Consider the following 24,850-nt stretch of genomic DNA (forward strand, 5'->3'; position numbering starts at 1 on the left):
ATTGGCAGAGGTGCCATTTGTAGTCAGATGATTCATGTGAAAAGATTTCCGACGTGATTATAGTCACAGACGAGAATTAATACACTTTGAAAGTGCAGTGGTAGTTGAAACAATATGCATGGGATATTCCATTTCGGAAAACGTTAGGGAGTTCAGTATTCTGAGATTCGCAGCGTCAATAGCGTGCAAGAGTACCAATTTCAGGCATTACCTCTCACAACCGACAACGCATTGGCCGACGGCCTACACTAAACGACAAAGAGCAGCGGCGTTTGCGTAGAGTTGTCACTGCTAACAGAAAAGTAACACTGCGTGAAATAACAGCAGAAATCAACGTGGGACGTACGACGAACGTATCCGTTTGGGCAGTGCGGCGAAATTTGGCTTTAATGGGCTATGACAGCAGACGACCGACGCGAGTACCTTTGTTAACAGTACCACATCGCCTGCAGCGCCTCTCCTAAGCTCGTGACCGTATAGGTTGGACCCTTGACAACTGTAAAACGATGGCCTGGTGAGATGAGTCCTGATTTCAGTTGGTAAGAGCTGATGGTGGGGTTCGAGTGTGGCGCAGACCCCACGAAGGCATGGAGCCAAGTTGTCAACAAGGCTCTGTGGAAGCTGGTGATGTCTCCATTGTGGTGTGGGCTCTATCCTCCAGTGCGACTGAACCTATCATTGATTGTAAATAGTTCTATTCGGCTACTTGGTGGCCGTTTGGAACCATACATGCACTTTATCTTCCCAATCAACGATGGGATGTCTATGGATGATAATGTACCAAGTTACTGGGTGACAAACGTTCGCCACTGGTTTGAAAAACATTCTGGACGATTCGACCGAATGATTTGGCCACCCATCAAACATTTATGGGACATAATCGAGAGACCAGTTCATGCAGAAAACCCTCAACAGGCAGTACTTTCGCAATTATGGATGGCTATAGAAACAGCATGGCTCAATATTTCTGCAGGGGACTTCCAACGACATGTTGAGTCCATAGCACTTCTTTCGAACTGCTGCACTATGCCGGGTAAAACGAGGACCGACTCGATATTAGGAGATATCTCATGACTTTTGTCGCGTCAACGTATACACAATAATATTCTCTGTGGGAACAACAGGGTATAGCAGAGGCAGTTTCCACCATACCCTTTCCCCCTGGTGAAGATCCTTCCGCAGAGGAGGTTGTGTGAAATGTCTAAAGCAGAGGAGACTTATCAACAGAGTCGCTATTGTGAAGCGATACTATATAATTGCCCAAGACGGGTGCCAAATGCTTTTTCAACGTGCCAGAAATTTCGCATATTTACACAATGAACACCGCGAAGGCAACATGCAATAAATGGCAAATAGTCCTGAAGTTCACTACGTTCTTGGATGTGCAAATGATTAACAGTTCAGCGCATGTGCATTAAGTAGGTAGGAGGAACACCATCTAGATTCTGTACGTAAGGAAAGATTACATAACCGTTTATCAATCATTAACAACGTTCGAATGTTGTTTCTTTGTTGGAATATCGTGCTATATCTCGACTAAAAAGTGTAAAAGTCTACCAGCACCAGTCGGAAATCTATAACGGCAGGATCGTCTCCTATCGATATGGTGGTTTATCGTTCCGTGATACTGCTGCTTGTGCTGGTCTGGATTCCAAAACTACCATGCTACTCTATGGTTTTAGGAGGACTATACCCAACGCTATGTATTATCTCAAAGGCCCACGAGAGCAGCGTACGAGTCGTATTGTTCGTTAGGCCGTGCTGAGTCTTAAAGCCAAGTCACATACCTTGAGTCAGGAAATGGACTTGTTTGCAGCAAGACTAAGATCCTCACGGAAAGTGTGACGAGGTCTGGAGCACTACTGCCTGTCAACAAGTCGATCATTACTTCTCTTGACGAGGGAGCGAGGTGGAGCATCAACGTTGCCGCAACAACGATAACAATGGAAGTAGCACGAGTCCCTGTTCTACATACAGCATAACAATGTACGTTTACGTATGTGGAAGATCCAAGAGGACTGAACGTTGGCAGATTTTACACGGTTAAGTCACGTTAGTGTGACCACCACCTGTGTTCACTCGGATGGCAGGTGGCAGCGCTAGTTGTGGAGGGTATTTAAAGAGTGTCGAGCGGACGCGGAGAACAGTGCAGTTGTTCTCGTAATGCGGAAACGGAGTGATTTGTTTGATATCCCTAAAGGCATCATCATTAGCTTTTGGACCAAAGATGGACTCATTTACGAAACGGTTAAGTCTGTAAACTGTTCGCATGCTGCCGTGGTAAAAGTACACAGTTTATGGAAAAATATCACTATCCAAAACTGGGACGAGGATAACTGTGGTGCATCACATGCCATAGATGAGAGGTGTGAACGAAAACTGCGGAGATTTGTATAGCCGAACAGACGTAGGCTACTGAGCAACTGACCACCGCCCTAAGATGAACCAAGAGGCTGCTAACAGTGCCTGCTCAACGACCATTCAGCAAATGTCACAACGTATGGGCCTCCACAGCAGGCCATGTAGGATGAGTCCTGCCTCCTATTCATCGGCGACGAAGGCTGGAATTTGTACGTCAATACCATAACTGGACGTCCATGTGGCGACAGGCAGCTTTTTCAGATGAGTCGTGTTTTATCCATCAAATAGACGGCCGTTATCGTGTCTGGCGTGGAACGTCTGAAAACAAACACCCTGTCACAATCGCCGGAATAGTGCAGGCCGGAGGCCATTCCCTGAGTGATCTCGTCATTCTGGAAGGGTCAGTGAATCAACACAAGTATTTAGCTATCATGGGGGGAGGGGGGGCGATGTCGACCCCTACATGCAGTCGGCACGGTGGCAGTAAGACGTGCGTGTTCGAAGAGCACCAGCATGAGTTTACCGTATTCCCGTGGTCACCAAATTCCCCAGTTTGAAACCCAATCGAGAATCTGTTGGACCATCTCGATCCGGCTGTCCACTCCAGGAATCCTCAAACGAGAAACCTATCGCAGCTGGTCACGTCATTGGAGTCGGGATAGTTCCACATTCCTGTCGGTACCTTCATGACTCTCCGTTCCTGCGCCTCTCGCAGCAGTATGCATTGTGTATGTCATCGTCATACGAACCTGGCACCTGAGGTGATGTTATGTGGTGCGACTCAGTACACAACTCAATCACCTCTGGTTCTAATAGCCGGTAATTTGCATAGCTGACGTTACTTGATAAGGCCGGCGACTATGCCCTGTTTTCAGAGACCTCTTTCAACATTATAACGCAAGACCGCATGTTCCCCGTGCTATCCCGACCTACCCCGATAAAGAGGTGGCTGTTCCTTGGCCAGCATGTTCCCCAAATCTCTCATCCATTGAAATCATCTGGTCATGGACTGCGGAGAGATTTGCAGATCACAACTAGCACTAGCCAGCCAGAACGGCTGGTAAACGCCGGCGTGTAGCTGAAGCAGCATGAAATGGCGTACCCATTTTTGTCATTAAAGCTCAGTTAGACTTGTTGCCCAGCTGGCTAAGAGCCGTGGTTGGTACCAGAGGTGGCAGCTGTGTGTACGAACCATCGTTCCCTATGCACCCCCATATCACCTACAAATTTACCGTGTTATCTTAATAGTCTAATATATAAGCACAATAACTAAAATCTGATTATTTGCTGTTCTTCGTGATGTTTCAGTTGTAGTGGCCGGAAGTATAATTCCCAGGGCGGCCGGTGTGGCCGAGCGGTTCTGGGCGCTTCAGTCCGGAACCGCGAGACCGCTACGGTCGCAGGTTCGAATCCTGCCTCGGGCATGGATGTGTATGCTGTCATTAGGTTAGTTAGGTTTAAGTAGTTCTAAGTTCTAGGGGACTGATGACCTCAGATGTTAAGTCCCATAGTGCTCAGAGCCATTTGAACCATTTTTTACAATTCCCACCTTTGGCGCTGTTATTGAGTCCCGTATCGTCTGTGCGCCTTTTCCAGCGTGGTGACGCAGCGGCCCACGCAGCTGGTGACGGTGAGGCCGCTGACGAGCACGACGCGCAGGACGACGACGACGACGACGAGCACGACGCGGAAGCCCATCATCCTGCCCATCACGCCGCCGCCCGTCTACCCGGTGGCCACCTCCACCAGGTTCCCCGCGCTCATAGCCACTGATGGTGGTGAGTCAACCTAGCTAGCGCCATCCTGCTCCTGAGCCAAGGCTCAACATTCTTACTTAGCTCCTCCACCAGGTACAGCACTGGCTCCACGGTTCGATTCTGGAGATGTCACAGATCGTTACCGTCTCCCCCCCTCTCCCCCCCTCCCCCCCCACCAAATAGTCGTATAACCTTTGCTGCAGCACGCATTCCTATGTTTTTAATACTAATAATTAGTTAACATCAATGCTTAGTACTTTGCTTTAGCATAGCAATTCAGAGAAATAAACCATTTAGAATATAGTTTTCCAAAAATTTGAGAAGTGCATGTGCAATGCTTTTAACTTAAGGTCTAAGAGTACAATAGGAGGTGTGACAATAAAGTAATGAGACTGATTTTCTTTGCAAGATGTGGCAACCCTGCAGGCTTGCATATGCACAATATCTTTGACCTTGGTTTATAAGCTGCTTCTAGTCCAAGCGGCACATCGATGCAACTGCTCAGTCGTGAGTTGTGCTGTAATAAGTTAACATGTGTTTGTGTCTCTCGTCATGGAAATGTAACCGCATAATATTGCGCAACGGTAGCCCATTTCTTTTTGCATTAAATTGGGTAAAATGTTTAGTGAATGCAGAACGAATGTTGAAAACGAAGACCACAGAGGACGACTATCAACCTCACGGACGGATGTCAACTTGGCCAGGGTGCGTGAACTCCTATGATCTGATCGAAGATTATGCGTGAAAATGATTGCAGAAGAACTGAAGATCAATCGAGAAACAGTTCACCTAATAATAAATGAAGATGTTGGTATGAGAAGGATTTGTGCAAAAATTGTCCCCAAAAATCTCACACCACAACAGCGAGAAACATGGAAAGATGTGGCAGCCGATCTGTTAGAGCAAACGGAAATCAATTCAGAATTTTTGAGCCGTGTTATCACTGGTAATGAAAGTTGGTTTTTACAGTACGATCCAGAGGCAAAACGCCAAAGTTCGCAATGGTGCTCAAAGCGATCATCGAGACCAAAGAAAGCTCGCATGACAAAGTCAAAAGTGAAATGCATGCTTGTGTGCTTCTTTGCTTCCAAGAGAGTTGTTCATAAAGAGTGGGTGCCTCCTGGACAAACAGATAACCAATATTACTACAAAGAAATTTTAGAAAGACTTCGTAAAAGAGTTCTTCGTGTCCGTGACAACATTTGTAATAATTGGATTCTGCATCACGATAATGCGCCATCCAATACTGCTCTGTAAGTACAGCAATTTTTAATCTCAAAACAAATTTCAGTACTACCACAGCCACCTTATTCACCAGATATCGCTCCGTGCGACTTTTTTCTATTTCCAAGAGTCAAAACGGCGGTCAAGGGACACCATTTTCTAACAACACAAGATGTCCAAAAAGCTGTGACGAGGGTCTTGAAGGATATTACAGAAGATGAGTTCCAGAAATGTTACCATCAATGGCAGAAGCACTGGAAAAAGTGTGTGCAATCAGAAGAGAACTACTTTGAAGGAGACAACACTAAACTTGACTAAAACGGCAACCAACATTTTTTTTCCACATCAGTCTCTTTACTTTACTGTCGCACCTCGTATAGCAACAGATTTGAACAATTCTGACATCTTTATAATTTACACAATGTAAGATAGATATTTGCACTCATCACGAATCATGTCAGATTTATTGTCGGCAGCATGTACCGCAATAATTTCCTAGAATTCTCGGCTGCTATTTTCGATACTCATTGTCCTCATGCTTATTTATCCTGTGCAAGTTAGCCGATAACTTAAGAAATTGATAATGTAAAAATAGGAATGCTTACAATAAAATGTCCTTTGTGGCGGGGCAAGAACGGGTGCCTTACCCCTATGACTCCCACCTCAACCCTCTCTAGGCTCCGCGCCTCACAGGTACAGAAATAATCTGTCTCCAAACAATAGATACGCAAGGAGACAATTACGAAGTTAGACTGCTATTAACAAAAATGGCTCTGAACACTATGGGACTTAACTTCTAAGGTCATCAGTCCGCTAGGACTTAGAACTACTTAAACCTAACTAACCTAAGGACATCACACACATCCATGCCCGAGGCAGGATTCGAACCTGCGACCGTAACAGCCGCGTGGTTCCGGACCTAGAACCGCTCGGCCATTCCAGCCGGCTGCTATTAATATTTACTGTGTAGTCGGCATAAGGAATATAGAAAAGTAATGCAGGGAGGACCCTAATTTTAATCTTCGTTTTTACATTCTAGAGCTCGTTAAGCAACAAAGAGTATGTTGTATATACCGAAGTTTTGTTCTTTACTTTTTTCGCCTTTGTACATAATCTGGTTGTAGTTTATTAAAAACTTAGGGTATCACCATATTCATACCCAGTACACGTGTTTAACCAATGATAGGAACGATAGCACATAATGCGAGGGCGTTTGATGCCGTAGATGAGATTTGCAATTATTTATTGTTTTTGTCGTTTGGTAGACAGACCCAAAAGTTCCAAATTACGCATTTTACGTAAGAAAAACAAATTACGAACCACAAATTTTACAAAGAAACAAAAAAATAGAAATCTTGAAATCTACATCTTTGACATGACATTCCACATTCACAGATCTACATCAGTATTCGATATCCGATTGATAGCTTCAGCTGTAGCTTCCAGAACATCACCATTGTTTCCCTGAGTATCTTCTCTTCGGGCAACGTGCTCCACGTCCTGTCCTGCTGCTTTGCAGTCACATTCAGAGCTGCCGACGATGCCCAATCTCCACAGGACAACTCTAGTTGCGGCTTGGCCTGTTGGGCACCTTTTTAGGTGGCATCAACTCTTCCTGCGTAGTTGGGACACTGGCGATGTTGTTGTGGGCTCTGTGTAGTCGTTAGGACGGAAACCGTTGTCGGACGTCAGTCGCTCTTTCCATGCCTCCTCCAGGAGAAAAGACTGGCGCCGCAACAGGACATCATCCTCCCACACAAGTTTTGCGGGATTTCGAATGGGAGCATGGAATGTACAGTGTAATTCAGTACGGTGTGAAACGACATACCGCACAAGGCGCGCACTGATAAGATGCTGGACACGTATTCTGGAGAACAGTGGTTCAAATTCTTGTCCAGCCATCCAGATTTAGGTTTCCCGTGCTTTCCTGAAATCGGTGACGGTAAACAACGTGACCATTCCTTCGCAAACGACACGGCTGATTTCCTTCCCCATCTTTCCTCAATCCGAGCTTGTGCTCCGTTTCTAATGGCCCTGTCGTAGACAGGGCGGTAAATCCTAAGATTCCTTTTAATGTAATCCCTAGGTAGATATAGGTGGGAGGGGGGGGGGGGGGGGGGGGATGGTACCAGATATATTTGTTTCACATCTCGCAGTTTTCATAACGTGAGATCAGTTGTGTATTTAATGCATCCTATTTCGAAAAATTATGGTCATATCCCTGTCGGAAGCACTCTTGTGACATTTTAGATTATTCAAAATACGATTTAATTTCAGAGCTTCATCTGGAAACGAGAATGCTTGGAAATGCAACGTCAGTGGCGGTAACATTATAGCATTTTAAAGGGCCACGACACACTCTGTAGAATGTTACAGCACAAAGATTTGGCACTACTAATCTTTGTTGTCTGTAGCTCATACACCACTATATATTTACTAATTTGAAGATGTCTGTTAGACTTGGTGGTCGCATTTATATTCTCCATCCGAATTAAATAGAAGTTGTTGAAGTGTACGTGCTTGTTCGACATCATCTATATTGGTAGCATGTGGAATCACGAATTTTATTATATCGATTTTCGATTGTTTCTTCTTCTTTTTGAAACGTTTCTGCTTCTGCCGGTCGTTCACAGAGCCTCTTGCAATCTTCTCTTTCCTCCCATAGTCTATCATTTAGCATCTACTTCCACTGCAGTTCTCATTGGTTCATATCAACCTTCGTCTCTCCGTCTCTTTCGAGATCTTCCAGTTGGTCATCGTCCAGATTCTGCTCATTCTAGGGCACTTCTCAGAAGTCTCTCTGGTCCCAATTTTTTAATGTGGCCAAACCATTTAAGCCTATTACTTTCCATAGCTTCTTTTAGGGGCTTTATATGCATGGTGTTTAGTGTTATTTCATTCCTTATTCTGTTCCTTCTCGGATGCTTTATTCCATTAAAAGCCTCTGCTATCATCTTTTAGCATCTTCTTAAATTTTTAAATTGTTTCTGTTTTCTTATTTCTAATTATGTCCGTTACGCAATAATAGAATTTCGAACAGTTTCTGTTATCTTCGAAATTTCATCCTAGATATTTCCTTTAATTAATTTACTTCTTAGATACTTAAAAGAATCTACTTCTTTAATAATTTTTCCATTGAAAGTTAAATTATTCATTTTTTCATTTTTCCCGTTGATTTTCATTACTTCGCTTTTCGTTAAGCTTACTTCCTACCTGCTGCTTCAAATACTCTCTGCCAGGTGTTTAGTTGTTCGTCTAACTTCTGCTCATTTTCTTCCCAAATCAGGACATCATCTGCATATACTATGATTTTCATTTCATCTGCTGTAGACCCTCGACGAACTTTCCTTGTGATAGTCAATAAAATTCTTCTGGGTTTGAGGCCGCATTGTCAGCTATAAAATTCCGACGTTTCGGCGACTATTGCAAGACACCTTCCTCAGGGTGTATTGCTAACTTTAGTTTTATAGTTGACAATGCGGCCTCAGACCCAGAAGAATTTTATTGACGGCCTCGAAAGCCTACGTTTACATGTCCTTGTGATGTTGTCCATGACTATATTAAAAACCACTGCTGAGAGCACGCTTCCGTGCCTTACCTCTCTGTCCGTTGTAAACCAGTCTGATTTTTTGCCATCTATTGTAGCCCAATTCAGGCAATTTTTACACATCTTTCTGATTCTCATTTGCATTCCTTTTGACAGTTACAGTCTATTTAGACCTTGCCAAATCTTTTCCCTTCTGACAGTGTCATAAGGTTTTTTTGTATCTATGAATGCAACTACGATGTCTTTCCCAAATTCCCATTTCTTTTCTACAACCTGTCGGACTATAAATATGGCATCTATAATTGATCATCCAGCTCTAAATCTTTTCTGTTCTTCTCTTAAATGTGGTTCGATTTTTTCCTTATTTTCTGTAAAGTTATCTTTTCAGAAACCATCACACCGTGGGACACTAGTGTTATTCCTCTGTAATTCTCACAGAGCACCCTGTTACCCTTCTTAAAGATAACTACAATAATTGCCTTTGCCCAGTCATTTCGACTGGTATGTAGATATTTGCTATTTGTTTCCTTTATGTGTATGTGAGATACAGAAGCTTCAAATGATTGACCGTAATGATTTCATTAATTCAATCGTCACAATATGTAATTTTTTCATTAGTTCCGGTTGGATATCGTGTTTTACGGAAGGTTTCTTTTTGTGCTTCCCTATACTTTCTCCGTCTTCTGTATCCCTGGGAACCTGATTATATTGCTTCTTTTCTGGTGCATCTGAATCTAGTACATTCTCCTGTCTACTTTTTTCAATATACTGTTGGAGAACAGCGATAAATTAAAATCAAGTCAGACCGGACCTCGAACCATTATCACATTGCCTTTCGGAGGCAGACCCTTCCTGCTTAAGGCATCGACCTCCGTGGTGTGTGGTTCGCGATCCACACTGTCATGGATATACAGGGTGTTACAAAAAGGTACGGCCAAACTTTCAGGAAACATTTCTCCACACAAATAAAGAAAAGATGTTATGTGGACATGTGTCCGGAAACGCTTAATTTCCTTGTTAGAGCTCAGTTTAGTTTCGTTCTTCCGCCTACGCTCAATGGAGCACGTTATCATGATTTCATACGGGATACACTATCTGTGCTGTTAGAACATGTGCCTTTACAAGTACGACACAACATGTGGTTCATGCACGATGGAGCTCCTGCACATTTCAGTCGAAGTGTTCGTACGCTTCTCAACAACAGATTCGATGACCGATGGATTGATAGAGGCGGACCAATTCCATGGCCTCCACGCTATCCTGACCTCAATCCTCTTGACTTTCATTTATGGGGGCATTTGAAAGCCCTTTTCTTTCTTTGTGTGTGAGGAATGTTTCCTGAAAGTTTGGCCGTACCTTTTTGTAACACCCTGTAGTTATTGTACTTTCTTTAAGAAGGGTACCAGGGTTCTCTGTGAGATTTGTAAACGAATAGCACTACTTTATCAAGGGTAAAGACGTTCGCACAATAGGTAATCCATTATTACAGTTAGTTAACTTGTCGCGATTCGAACGACATGGAGGGCAATTGTCTCAGTAGGTGTAAAGCAAAAATTTAAGTATAGCGTCTTTATGTACCTCGCACTTCGTGTTTTTTTTCGAAATGTCCTAATGAAAATTTGACGCAATAAGACTGCCGAATATTAAAAGGAGAGACTGTATAAATAAATTAGTTGGGTATACTCCCACAGATAGAATCCTATGGAGAGGAAAGAGGATATTTTCCGGAAGATTGAAATTTCTAGCAAATTTCGTCTTCCTGCAAATCAAATTAATTTTGTTGTCTGCTCCAAGCCCTCAATCAGAGGTTTTACTTTCCGGCTGTCACACCCAGTCAGCAAAATACATTTCAAACACACCTCCATCCTTTGGCTTTAAGAAGTCACTATGGTGAAGTCCCCCACCATGAACCATGGACCTTGCCGTTGGTGGGGAGGCTTGCGTGCCTCAGCGATACAGGTGGCCGTACCGCTGGTGCAACCACAACGGAGGGGTATCTGTTGAGAGGCCAGACAAACGTGTGGTTCCTGAAGAGGGGCAGCAGTCTTTTCAGTAGTTGCAGGGGCAACAGTCTGGATGATTGACTGATCTGGCCTTGTAACATTAACCAAAACGGCCTTGCTGTGCTGGTACTGCGAACGGCTGAAAGCAAGGGGAAACTACAGCCGTAATTTTTCCCGAGGACATGCAGCTTTACTGTATGATTAAATGATGATGGCGTCCTCTTGGGTAAAATATTCCGGAGGTAAAATAGTCCCCCATTCGGATATCCGGGCGGGGACTACTCAAGAGGACGTCGTTATCAGGAGAAAGAAAACTGGCGTTCTACGGATCGGAGCATGGAATGTCAGATCCCTTAATCGGGCAGGTAGGTTAGAAAATTTAAAAAGGGAAATGGATAGGTTAAAGTTATATATAGTGGGAATTAGTGAAGTTCGGTGGCAGGAGGAACAAGACTTTTGGTCAGGTGAATACAGGGTTATAAATACAAAATCAAATAGGGGTAATGCAGGAGTAGGTTTAATAATGAATAAAAAAAAGTGCGCGTAAGCTACTACAAACAGCATAGTGAACGCATTATTGTGGCCAAGATAGACACAAAGCCCATGCCTACTGCAGTAGTACAAGTTTATATGCCAACTAGCTCTGCAGATGATGAAGAAATTGATGAAATGTATGACGAGATAAAAGAAATTATTCAGGTAGTGAAGGGAGACGAAAATTTAATAGTCATGGGCGACTGGAATTCGTCAGTAGGAAAAGGGAGAGAAGGAAACATAGTAGGTGAATATGGATTGGGGGGAAGAAATGAAAGAGGAAGCCGCTTTGTAGAATTTTGCACAGAGCATAACTTAATCATAGTTAACACTTGGTTCAAGAATCATAAAAGAAGGTTGTATACCTGGAAGAATCCTGGAGATACTAAAAGGTATCAGATAGATTATATAATGGTAAGACAGAGATTTAGGAACCAGGTTTTAAATTGTAAGACATTTCCAGGGGCAGATGTGGATTCTGACCACAATCTATTGGTTATGAACTGCAGATTGAAACTGAAGAAACTGCAAAAAGGTGGGAATCTAAGGAGATGGGACCTGGATAAACTGAAAGAACCAGAGGTTGTAGAGAGTTTCAGGGAGAGCATAAGGGAACAATTGACAGGAATGGGGGAAAGAAATACAGTAGAAGAAGAATGGGTAGCTCTGAGGGATGAAGTAGTGAAGGCAGCAGACGATCAAGTAGGTAAAAAGACGAGGGCTATTAGAAATCCTTGGGTAACAGAAGAAATATTGAATTTAATTGATGAAAGGAGAAAATATAAAAATGCAGTAAATGAAGCAGGCAAAAAGGAATAAAAACGTCTCAAAAATGAGATTGAGAGGAAGTGCAAAATGGCTAAGCAGGGATGGCTAGAGGACAAATGTAAGGATGTAGAGGCTTGTCTCACTTGGGGTAAGATAGATACTGCCTACAGGAAAATTAAAGAGACCTTTGGAGAGAAGAGAACCACTTGTATGAATATCAAGAGCTCAGATGGCAACCCAGTTCTAAGCCAAGAAGGGAAGGCAGAAAGGTGGAAGGAGTATATAGAGGGTTTATACAAGGGCGATGTACTTGAGGACAATATTTTGGAAATGGAAGAAGATGTAGATGAAGACGAAATGGGAGATAAGATACTGCGTGAAGAGTTTGACAGAGTACTGAAAGACCTGAGTCGAAACAAAGCCCCGGGAATAGACAACATTCCATTAGAACTACTGATGGCCTTGGGAGAGCCAGTCCTGACAAAACTCTACCATCTGGTGAGCAAGATGTATGAGACAGGCGAAATACCCTCAGACTTCAAGAAGAATATAATAATTCCAATCCCAAAGAAAGCAGGTGTTGACAGATGTGAAAATTACCGAACTATCAGTTTAATAAGTCACAGCTGCAAAATACTAACGCGAACTCTTTACAGACGAATGGAAAAACTGGTAGAAGCGGACCTCGGGGAAGATCAGTTTGGATTCCGTAGAAATGTTGGAACACGTGAGGCAATACAAACCTTACGACTTATCTTAGAAGAAAGATTAAGAAAAGGCAAACCTACGTTTCTAGCATTTTTAGACTTAGAAAAAGCTTTTGACAATGTTAACTGGAATACTCTCTTTCAAATTCTGAAGGTGGCAGGGGTAAAATACAGGGAGCGAAAGGCTATTTACAATTTGTACAGAAAGCAGATGGCAGTTATAAGAGTGGAGGGGCATGAAGGGGAAGCAGTGGTTGGGAAGGGAGTGAGACAGGGTTGTAGCCTGTCCCCGATGTTATTCAATCTGTATATTGAGCAAGCAGTAAAGGAAACAAAAGAAAAATTCGGAGTAGGTGTTAAAATTCATGGAGAAGAAATAAAAACTTAGAGGTTCGCCGATGACATTGTAATTCTGTCAGAGACAGCAAAGGACTTGGAGGAGCAGTTGAACGGAATGAACAGTGTCTTGAAAGGAGGATATAAGATGAATATCAACAAAAGTAAAACAAGGGTAATGGAATGCAGTCAAATTAAATCGGGTGATGCTGAGGGAATTAGATTAGGAAATGAGACACTTAAAGTAGTAAAGGAGTTTTGCTATTTAGGGAGTAAAATAACTGATGATGGTCCAAGTAGAGAGGATATAAAATGTAGACTGGCAATGGCAAGGAAATCGTTTCTGAAGAACAGAAATTTGTTAACATCGAGTATAGATTTAAGTGTCAGGAAGTCGTTTCTGAAAGTATTTGTATGGAGTGTAGGCATGTATGGAAGTGAAACATGGACGATAACTAGTTTGGACAAGAAGAGAATAGAAGCTTTCGAAATGTGGTGCTACAGAAGAATGCTGAGGATAAGGTGGGTAGATCACGTAACTGATAAGGAGGTATTGAATAGGATTGGGGAGAAGAGAAGTTTGTGGCACAACTTGACTAGAAGAAGGGATCGGTTGGTAGGACATGTTTTGAGGCATCAAGGGATCACAAATTTAGCATTGGAGGGCAGCGTGGAGGGTAAAAATCGTAGAGGGAGACCAAGAGATGAATACACTAAGCAGATTCAGAAGGATGTAGGTTGCAGTAGGTACTGGGAGATGAAGAAGCTTGCACGGGATAGAGTAGCATGGAGAGCTGCATCAAACCAGTCTCAGGACTGAAGACCACAACAACAACAACAACAATATTGTGAAGTCGTGAAAGGCTCGTAAGTTCACTCCTGAGTGGGTAACTCGCTGTCTACTAGCTATGACGTCAGCATGTTTTGAGCGTGGGAGCGGAACCCAGTTATAGCTAGCACGGATTCATTTAACGCATCGGCTGTTATAGAAGTTGTTGAAGAAGAACGATGGATTTGGTCTGCACAGCTTATTTGTAATTTTGTAGTGTTCTGTTTTACTTGAGAACCTGCCACTGCAGAATGTGATAGGGGCAGTATATTTAAGAAAACTCTTGTTTTTCCAGGCTTAGTAATTGCACATGACAATGCATTAAGACAATCTCCAATGGAGCATCATGCACCTGCATAGCACGTTAGCTCAGTGATGGCGTCACGGAAGACTGTTCATGTAACATCTCTATGTGGTGTGATCAGGACATTTTAATGTAACACTGTGAGTACTTTGAAGTCTTGGACCTGGGATTAACTAATACAACATGTCTATCGGTTGTGATGATCTAGTTACACAGGCAGTATTTGTGCCTGGGCATGACTAGTCAGACTGGTAACTACTACTGTTATGACTGTGTACGGAAGGTAACAATTTCTTAGGAGGGAACCCCACAAACATAGCGCACGGAAGATACGGACCCGCTTTTAACCTCGGTTTGGGTTACCGTCATGGTCTGTAACAAAGACTGAACGCAAAAATAGAGAAGTAGGTAGCATACGTCTACACACCTCGATGGAAGGAAACGGAAAGGTGCTAAACCATTGTTAAATGATTAAAACATTGTTAAATGATGAGCGTAATGTGAAGAGAGATAATATGCAGTATTTCAGTTAATCAGTTATGCTAGCTGCTGAAATGCCGTCAATTGCATCCACGTGCAGGGCTGGTCAAGAAAGTCTACATTATTTTGTCTCTGACTTTCTCTGCTGCGAGGGAGGTCCACTAATCGATACAACATTGTGTATATCGGCATGATGCATTAAGTAACGGAAATTAAAATTAAATTAATTTTGTTTAACATTCAACCCTCGTAACACAGAAACCGTGAGGGGTGTAATGGCTGCATGTGCATACCACAGATTGGCCACCGTACTCTGGACACTGACATAGTACACAGAACAGAAGGTAAGAGCTTTCTTGCTTCCTGCTGGCGCACAACACTCGCCAGGAATGTGAAACATATCCACCTACAATCTTAACGACTGTCTGTTAGGTACATCTATATGCCTGAGTCTAGATTTTAGGTAGTTTGTCTAGGCTAGTGGTAGTCAACCTGGTCTCTACCACGCACTATCGAACGTTCCAGCTTTCGTAGTGGTCGGTAGGCAGTAGGGGCTTTAAAAACGTTTTCATTAGGTGTTAAAAAAATTTTATCATAAAGAGTATGGTAAGAAATTTTTATTACTATTATTATTACACTGAAGAGCCAAATAAACTGGTACATCTGCCTAATATTGTATAGGGCCGCCGCGAACACGCAGAAGTGGCGCAACACAACGTGGCATGTATTCGACTAATGTCTGAAGTAGTGCTGGAGAGAACTGACGCCATGAATCCTGCAGGGCTATCCATAAATCCGTAAGAATACGAATGGGCTAGAGATCTCTTCTGAAGAACACATTGCAATGCATCCCAGATATGCTCAATAATATTCATCTCTGGGGATTTTGGTGGCCAGTAGAACTGTTTAAACTCCGAACAGTATTCCTGGAGCCACTTTGTAGCAATTCTGGATGTGTGTGGTGTCGCATTGACCTGCTGGAATTGCCCAAGCCCCTCAGAATACACAATGGACATGAATGGATGCAGGTCATCAGACAGGATGCTAAAGTACGTGTCACCTGTCAGAGTCTTCTCTAGACGAATCAGGGATTGCATCTCACTCCAACTGCACACGCCCCACACCATTACAAAGCCTCCGACAGCTTGAGCAGTAACCTGCGGACATGCAGGGTCCCCGAATTCCTGAGGTTGTCTTTATACACGTACACGTCCATCCGCTAGATGCAATTTGAAACGATACTCGTCCGACCAGGCAACATGTTCCCAGTCATCAACAATCCAATGTTGGTGTTGACAGGCCCAGTTGAGGCGTAAAGGGCAGTCATTAATGGTACAGAGTGGCCCTGCGGCTAAATCCATAAGGCTAAGACCTCTTCTAAACAGTACGTTGCAAAGGCATCCCAGATATGCTCAATAATGTTCATGTCTGGGAAGTTTGGTGGGCAGCAAAAGTGTTTAAACCCAGAAGAATGTTCCTGGAACCACTCTGTAGCAATTCTGGACGTGTGGGGAGTCGCATTGTCCTGCTGAAATTGCCCAAGTCCGTCGGAATGCACAATGGACATGGAAGGATGCAGCTGATTAGATAGGATCTTACGTGCGTTTCACCTGTCAGAGTCGTATCTAGACGTATCAGGGATCCTATACCATTCCAGCTGCACATGTCCCAAGCCATTACAGAGCCTCCACCAGCTTGAACAGTCCCCTGCTGACATGCAGAGACCATGGGTACACGAGGTTGTCTGCATACCCGTACACGTCCATGCTCTCGATACAATTTGAAACTATACTCGTCCGACCAGGCTGCATGTTTGTAGTCATCAACAGCTCAATGTCGGTGTTGTCGGGCCCATGCGAGCCGTAAAGTTTTGTGTCGTGCAGTCATCAAGGGTATAGAGAGGGCCTTCGATTTCGAAAGCCCATATCGATGATGTTTCGTTTAATGGTTCTCACGCTGACACTTGTTGAAGGCCCAGCGTTGAAATCTGCAGCAATTTGCGGAAGGATTGCACTTCTGTTACGTTGAACGATTCTCTTCAGTCGTCGTTGGTTCCGTTCTTGCAGGATCTTTTTCCGGCCGCAACGATGTCGGAGATTTAAAGTATTACCGGATTCCTGATAGTCACGGTACACTCGTGAAATGGCCGTACGGGAAAATCCCCATATCATCGCTACCTCTGAGATGCTGTGTCCCATCACTTGTGCGCCCACTATAACACCACGTTCAAACTCACTTAAATCTTGATAACCTGTCATTGTAGCACCAGTAACCGATCTAACAACTGCGTCAGGCACGTGTTGTCTTATACGAGGCGTTACCGACCACAGCACCGTATTCTGGCTGTTTACATGTCTCTTTATTTGAATACGAGAGGCTATACCAGTTTCTTTGGTGCTTCAGTGTATATGCTTTAACTTGCCGTACCTCCCCTTCATAAATGTTTGAAAATAAAGTTACTTAACTGCTTTATGCTGACTTCTTGCCGCAGTGGTCACACCGGTTCCCGTCAAATCGCTGGAGTTAAGTGCTGTGGTCTTGCCTAGCACTTGGGTGTGTCACCGTCAGGGTCTGTTGGCGAGCGGGTTGCGCTCAACTCTTTTGAGGCAAATTGGGGAGTGACTTGGCTGAGAAATAGCGGCACCTGTCACGCAAACTGACAACAGCCGGAAGAGCGGTTTGCTTTCCACATGCCCCGCAGTATCAGCGCCCAGTGATGCGTGAAAGATGAGGAGGACACGGTGGCCTATTGGTACCGTTGGTCCTTAAGGGCCTGTTCTGATGGCGTTTCTTTAATTGCTTTATAAATCACTATCGCTGTGGAACTGGTAGGTGGTTAGAAAATTTTTCTACTAACAGAGCTAAAAATGTGAGTGGTAGCTAAAAATGTTGACTACACCTCATCTATGCGAATACTAGTTGGTTTCCCATCTCGACTTCATCCACATAAAACACTAACAATTACAATACGAATGCGCACATATTGAAGTTTAAACGAATAACACGAGTGACTTCCCTCCGTTAGAGTAACTGTCGGTTGTGGAGGCAGGAGGACTATTCATTCACAGATTGTAAATAAAAATAGCTGTCATTTCGTGGCTGGGTGTTTGTTCGTAATTAGCAAACTCTACCACAGAAGACACAAACGCCAAAGGAAAGTTTTCATAACAGAAACAGAAATACTTCAGGTATGGACTGTACTATGTCCTACAGCACCTAAAAGCATAAACACCATGTTCCAAGGGGTATTCTTTTCCACGTAGTATGAACTTAAGCGAGTCCTATCTGATGGTTTCGAGTTCGTAAACTTCAGACCATTACTTGATGCCTGGAAGACTAGCAACCACGGCAACTTGTAAGTACTCCAGGTTGCCTATCGTGTAAGGCGCAATAGGCGCCGTTGCAGCCCATTATCACAGCTTGTATCCACAAAGCAAAATATGATGGCTAATTAAAACAACAGAGATTACAGTAGGACTAAATACTTTGTTGTAAATTGAAGTACAGACCTTCGACCTTTTTTTAACATATTACTACCAATGTTGAAACACATCTCATAACCAGACGACATATTTTGCAATTTCGTATCGAAGAGCGATATCGTTAGTACAGAGAGTGCACTGGTAACGATTAGCTTGACAGCATACTCCTCCTGTAGTCCATCTACACAAAAAACTACTTTCGGGTCCGAAACGAGTTAAAATCAAACTGTACGTAGGAAGAAAGGAATACGTTTCCTTGAGTCAATGCGTTGTAGTCACCGTATGGCCGCGCGGGATTGGCCGAGCGGTCTCTGGCGCTGCAGTCATGGACTGTGCGGCTGGTCCCGGCGGAGGTTCGAGTCCTCCCTCGGGCATGGGTGTGTGTGTTTGTCCTTAGGATAATTTAGATTAAGTAGTGTGTAAGCTTAGGGACTGATGACCTTAGTAGTTAAGTCCCATAAGATTTCAAACACATTTGAACATTTTCACCTTATGGGACGAGGAATATCATGAATGAAAACGACACCAAATCTTAATAAGTCATGTCACGCGTTTTGCACTGAACATGAAAGTTTTCTTAAGGTCTGATAGTAAGTATAGGCTCAACAGTCCAAAACGTCAGTCAGAAGTGAACATTATTTCAGAAAATCCCTCTGTTATTCAATCCAATACATACACATAACATATGATAAATTTAAATTCACCTCCTGGACTGAACAGGTCTCGAACGAGAAACCAGAACCCCTGCTTTGCGAGGCAGTGACGCTACCCATTACTTTTTTGTGATCTTCATGCCTTTTATGCACGCGCTATGTTATGGTATTTTGTGCTAAAATGTTATAAAATTAGAATTTACTTGTTTCTGAAATGAGAATTAATTTTCTTCTTTCTAACTTTAAGTATTATTTCTTAACAACATTTAAGTCTTGCGTGTTTTTGATATATTTAGAAAATAATGAAAATTTAAATTTTGTTTCCACATGAACGAAAAAAATTGTGTAAGGGATTCAAGTTGCTCCTACTGTTTTTTTTGTTTTATTTTGCTAAATAATTTTCTTCTTAATAATTAACAGAGACATCTGCGTTTAATGTAAGTTGAAGAAAGTTTTGAAATTTATTCTTCTTCTTTTAATCTCACTTAATTCATATCTTCCAACGCTGCTGCGAAATTAATTTGAAGGAGGGAAGTGGCTGATAAGTACGATGCAACGTTCTACAGCGGACAAAAAATTAGTCACACCTCAGAAGACATCTCCCTGACACCTCTAGATTTACCAATCGTGTCAAAATACCTAGTCTGATACGTCCCTGCTTCATTTGTACGGTATTCGTTCAGAAACCCTTGTGTAAATTCCTTGTAAGCCCTGCAGTTTTCTGCAGTCACTCACGTCGTGGCTGCTGCCTTTTCCTGTAGAGCCCCACATATGAAAATGATTCTGTAACCGACTGAACAAGACCTCGAGAGTCTGTCCAAGAATTGTCTGATCGAAATTTTTGGGTACAGACTGTTCGATCTGCCTGGGAACAGCTCGTCCTCCTGTATGGAAACAAAATATTTTCTAAACTCGTTCTCTCCAACGTTCTGACAACGTACTCCTACTGGAATATTTGACTGTATATTCACAAGTGGCGATACCAAGTCACCGCGTGTACGGCAGAGAGTGTCTGTTAATTGACGTAATTCCTCTTGTTCATTCTGCCTATCTTTTGCACCCATTAACGTATATCCGACCCCCGTACTGTTTGCTGAACCACTATTACTTTTTCTCTCCTTCAAGAACCTTTCCTTTTTAAACATGGAACAACACTTATTTTCTCCTGATCTTTCAAGTTTATCAGAACGCTCCTATCCGAACTCGCATAGCTGCGTAATGACAGGTCCTCTGCCTGTATTTTGGTTTGTGATAAGTCGTCCGTGGCTTTGTCTTTCCACTCCTTAATTACTTCAACTCTTGCGTAATTCGTCGATTGTGCTCTTCATTTCTTGAGTTACCGTACCTAATTTATTTTTGCAACTACTGATTTGTTCTGCAGTTACGTGTTTCATCTTGTTTTTGCATTTCTTAATTTCTTCTCCGATTTCTTTGTCTAATATGACCGTCCTTGTATAATACACCTGCACAAGGCATGTTAACTGCTGTTCTAATCTCTTGAAATGGTCACTACAGTCCTCGAAGTTTCTTCAATCTATTTGAAATGCACATCATTATCCTTGCTGACTACAAGGTCTTTCGCGACGGAGTCCCTGCATAAAAAGTTCTCGGTTTACTTGCCGCGTCCACGACAGTCGGTTTTACCCCTGACGAAGATGACGGAGGTAATCATCTAAATCTCAGGATTTTATCCAAATTTACGCGGCAAGTAAACCGAGAACTTTTTATGCAATTATCCTTGCTGTTCGAAAATTTCGTCTACCTTCTTTTTAAAGTCTCCCGCCTCTTTATCTAGTTATTCCGATAGTTTGTACATCCTGTCGTGATGTTCCTTATTCCCTACTATCATTTCAATTAAGAAAGACTTCAGATCAAAAGGTGGCGATGAAGCAGGAAATATATTTCATGTCCTTGCGTCCTGCTGGTACGGACTGTCCCGTTGTTTGTGATATTATCACAGTCTCTTCCCGTAACACCACAGCTTCCGATTATTCCTTGTTGCTTTGCAAGATATTTAATGCACTGTCCATTGCTACTGACCCTTCTAAATTAGGGAGCGATGACCTAGCAGTTTGGTCCCTTCCCTCCCTCTTTTAAACCTACCAACCAACCAACGCTTCTAAATTACTCTCACGACTTTCCCTAACCTCAGCATTTTGTGCACTACCTTGCTTGAGTTCCATACTAAATTCACTATTTACCTGTTAAAAATTACAGATGGACTCACTTTTTTGTTTTTCCTTTATTGCTATTTCATCCACTCTCGCCCCATGATGGCGGTGAGGTAGACGGGGGGAGGGGGGGGGGCGGGAGAGGGGGGGCTGGCAGTAGGACGAACAACCCGCTGTTCAGCCAATAGAACTTGCCTCTAATCTAGATGCTGAAACAGAAAAACAAAGACATACAAGAGTATGTACTACGTACTATGAATTTAAAATTATTTAAAAAGGTGGTATTAATAAGAGAGCATAAGTAATACGCTACAGCGCCAAAGAAACTGGCATAGGCATGCATGTTCCAATACAGAGATATGTCAACAGGCAGAATACGGCGCTACGATCGGCAACGCCCATTTAAGAAAAGTGTCTGGCACAGTTGTTAGATCGGTTGCTGCTGGTGCAAAGGGAGGTTATCAAGGTTTAAGTGCGTTTGAACGTGGTGTTATAGTCGGCGCATGAGCCATGGGACACATCTTCTCCGAGGGAGTGATGAGGAGAGGATTTTCCCGTACGACCATTTCACGAGCTCATCGTGAATATCAAGAATCCGGTAAAACATCTAATCTCCGACATCGCTGCGGCCGGAAAAAGATCCTGCAAGAATAGGACCAACGACGACTGAAGAGAATCGTTCAACGTGACAGAAGTGCAACCCTTCCGCAAATTGCTGCAGATTTCAATGGCGGGCCATCAACAAGTGTCAGCGTGAGAACTATTCAACGAAACATCATCGATATGGACTTTCGGAACCGAAGGCCCTCTCTATACCCTTGATGACTGCACGACACAAAACTTTACGGCTCGCATGGGCCCGACAACACCGACATTGAGCTGTTGATGACTACAAACATGTTGCCTGGTCGGACGAGTATCGTTTCAAATTGTATCGAGAGCATGGACGTGTACAGGTATGCAGACAACCTCATGTATCCATGGTCTCTGCATGTCAGCAGGAGACTGTTCAAGCTGGCGGAGGCTCTGTAATGGTTTGGGACGTGTGCAGCTGGAATGGTATAGGATCCCTGATACGTCTAGATACGACTCTGACAGGTGAAACGCACGTAAGATCCTATCTAATCAGCTGCATCCTTTCGTGTCCATTGGGCATTCCGACGGACTTGGGCAATTTCAGAAGGACAATGCGACTCCCCACACGTCCAGAATTGCTACAGAGTGGTTCCAGGAACATTCTTCTGGGTTTAAACACTTTTGCTGCCCACCAAACTTCCCAGACATGAACATTATTGAGCATATCTGGGATGCCTTTGAACGTGCTGTTTAGAAGAGATCTTAGCCTTACGGATTTATGGACAGATCTGCAGGATTCATGGCGTCAATTCCCTCCAGCACTACTTGACACGTTAGTCGAGTCCATGCCATGTCGTGTTGCAGGACGTTTGCGTGCTTGCGGGGCCCTACACGATACTAGGAAGGTGTACCTGTTTGTTTGGCTCTTAAGTGTATAATGCTGTATTCATGAATTGGTTAAAAACAGTGATGAAAATGTCAACAGACAGCACAGTTCAAAACACTTGAGAAAGCTTGAACAACACTAAACACTTGAAGAAACACTTGAGAAATACTGAATACGATGGAAAATACACTGAGCATTAGAAACGGAGCACTATACGCTTTCGCTAAAACTGGAAAAGAATCTGCCCTGGGATGGCAGATTGTAGTTGAAAAGAAGATTGAGTATGGAGGAAGATAGGAGAGTGGTGGTGATGATGACTGTGGAGTGGTAAGAGGTGGTGACGAGACAGGGGTGATTGTGAGGGATAAGGAGAGAGAATAAGCTGATACTGGGTCCTATGGACGTGAGAGGAAAAGGGGGAGGGCGCGACAGGAAAAGGGAAAAGGATGAGTTGTGGTATGGGAGAGGGGGAGGAGGGAAACCTTGGGGGAGGGGGGTGACGGACTCACTTCTTCTGTAGACTGTACTCATATGTACTAAGATACACGTATGAGCACGCGTTGACATTGGTATAACCAAATACTGAAGCAAAACAAACTCCTCCCTTTATAAACAAATTCCTAACATACACATGCCACGAAACATAATAAAATCCTTCCAAAAACACAGATCCATTAAAGTACACAGCCGGAAAAAAATTAGTACACCTGGATGGACGACGTCGATTTTGATCCAATGACGACATGTGCCACCTGGGGGTAGTAGCTGTTCTGTTAGTGGCTTCAGCGTCGTCCACCAACAGATAGCGTAGTGGCATAGCTAACACAGCGCCATCTGTGTCTACTCTTTGATGAGAATGCTTAGTGTGGTTCACAAATGTGAGGCAAGCAGGCAACAATGCCACGAAGATGTTCTCATGTTTTCTACAGCCAAGTAAGCGAGTTTGAAAGTGGTCAAATTGTGGCCTCCCGAGTGGCGGGATGGTGGTTTCAGAGAACTGCCTCACTAGCTGGACGTGATGCCTGAGTTGTGGAATGATGCTGATTTCAGTGGCCACGTGAACATTCACACACCTGTAGACGAGGTTCTGGACGTTCACGCTGCAAAGACCCCGCCAGGATCGCCATATTTTAAGGGCAGCATTGGGAGTTGTTCACCTACCACAGTACACATAAGAAGGCTCGTGAGCCTAGACGTGTCAGCACTAATTGTAGCGAGCTGGTTATGAGGAGTGGGACTACGGACGCGCACACCTCTATACCGTCAGCCGTTCACGCCAAATCATCGGCGTGCAGAACTCGAATGGTGCCGTCAGAGAATAACTTTAAGAATGGAATGGCACGCCGTGATCTTCAGCGATGAAAGCAGATTCTGTCTGCGCGCAAGTGATGGTCGTTTGCGCGTACGTCGTACATCTGGTGAGTGCTGTCGCGTAGAGTGCATTCATCGAAGGCACTCTGGTCCTGCCCCACGTCTTATGGCCTGGCGTGCGATAAGCTACAACTCTCGTTCACCCTTGGCATTTCTGGTAAGAACTCTAACCAGTGCTGGTACATGCAGAATGTTTTAGACCCGCTCATTTGCCGTTCTTACAACAGGAAGGTGAAATGTTGTTCCAACAGGGTAATGATCGTCCAGACACTGCCGTGAAACTCAACGTGCTCTACAAGATGTGCAGCAACTTCCCTAGCCAGCACGATCTCCGGCCTTGTTTCCAGTCGAGCACATGTGGCATGTGATGGGATGAGAAGTGACTCGTGCGACTCGTCAACCAACAACTCTTACAGAATTATGTGACCAGGTCGAGCAGGTGTGGAACAACGTATCCCAGGACAGCATTCGCCGTCTGTACGATCGACTGGAAGCTTGAGTCAGCTCCTGCATTGCCGTCCGTGGAGGCTACACCACGTACTTTTATGAGAGTTGCAGTTTGAGTCGATACCTGGTACCTCAGAACCGCTTGTGCTATTTATCTGTAAATGTAGTCATTTCATATACTGCATATGTACTGTTCCAACAACATATCTGGAGTGAACTGGAAACCCTTAAAAGGGTGTACTAATTCTTTCCGGCAGTGTATGTCGACAACAGTGCAATTTCGAAACCTAGGATAACTTAAGAGAAACACAAATTATTCTGTAATTCAATAAACATTATTCAAATTAGTTTGTTGTTATTATAATTGTTGTTATTCTTTCATCCGCTAGGCTATCTCTGTCCCAATTTGGTGCC

At 43.6% G+C, this 24,850-nt stretch overlaps 1 protein-coding gene across 1 annotated transcript in view; it reads left to right on the top strand.

Annotated features, from left to right (window-relative positions):
* The window catches only part of LOC124594382 (proclotting enzyme), a 157,809-nt gene that overhangs the window by 68,672 nt on the left and 64,287 nt on the right, over window positions 1-24,850 (top strand). Inside the window, exon 6 of the mRNA XM_047132754.1 lies at window positions 4,021-4,110. Coding sequence (XP_046988710.1) covers window positions 4,021-4,110 — 90 coding nt within the window. The remainder of the gene's footprint in view (window positions 1-4,020; window positions 4,111-24,850) is intronic.

Source organism: Schistocerca americana, chromosome 1, assembly GCF_021461395.2.
Source record: "Schistocerca americana isolate TAMUIC-IGC-003095 chromosome 1, iqSchAmer2.1, whole genome shotgun sequence".
Lineage (NCBI taxonomy): Eukaryota > Metazoa > Arthropoda > Insecta > Orthoptera > Acrididae > Schistocerca > Schistocerca americana.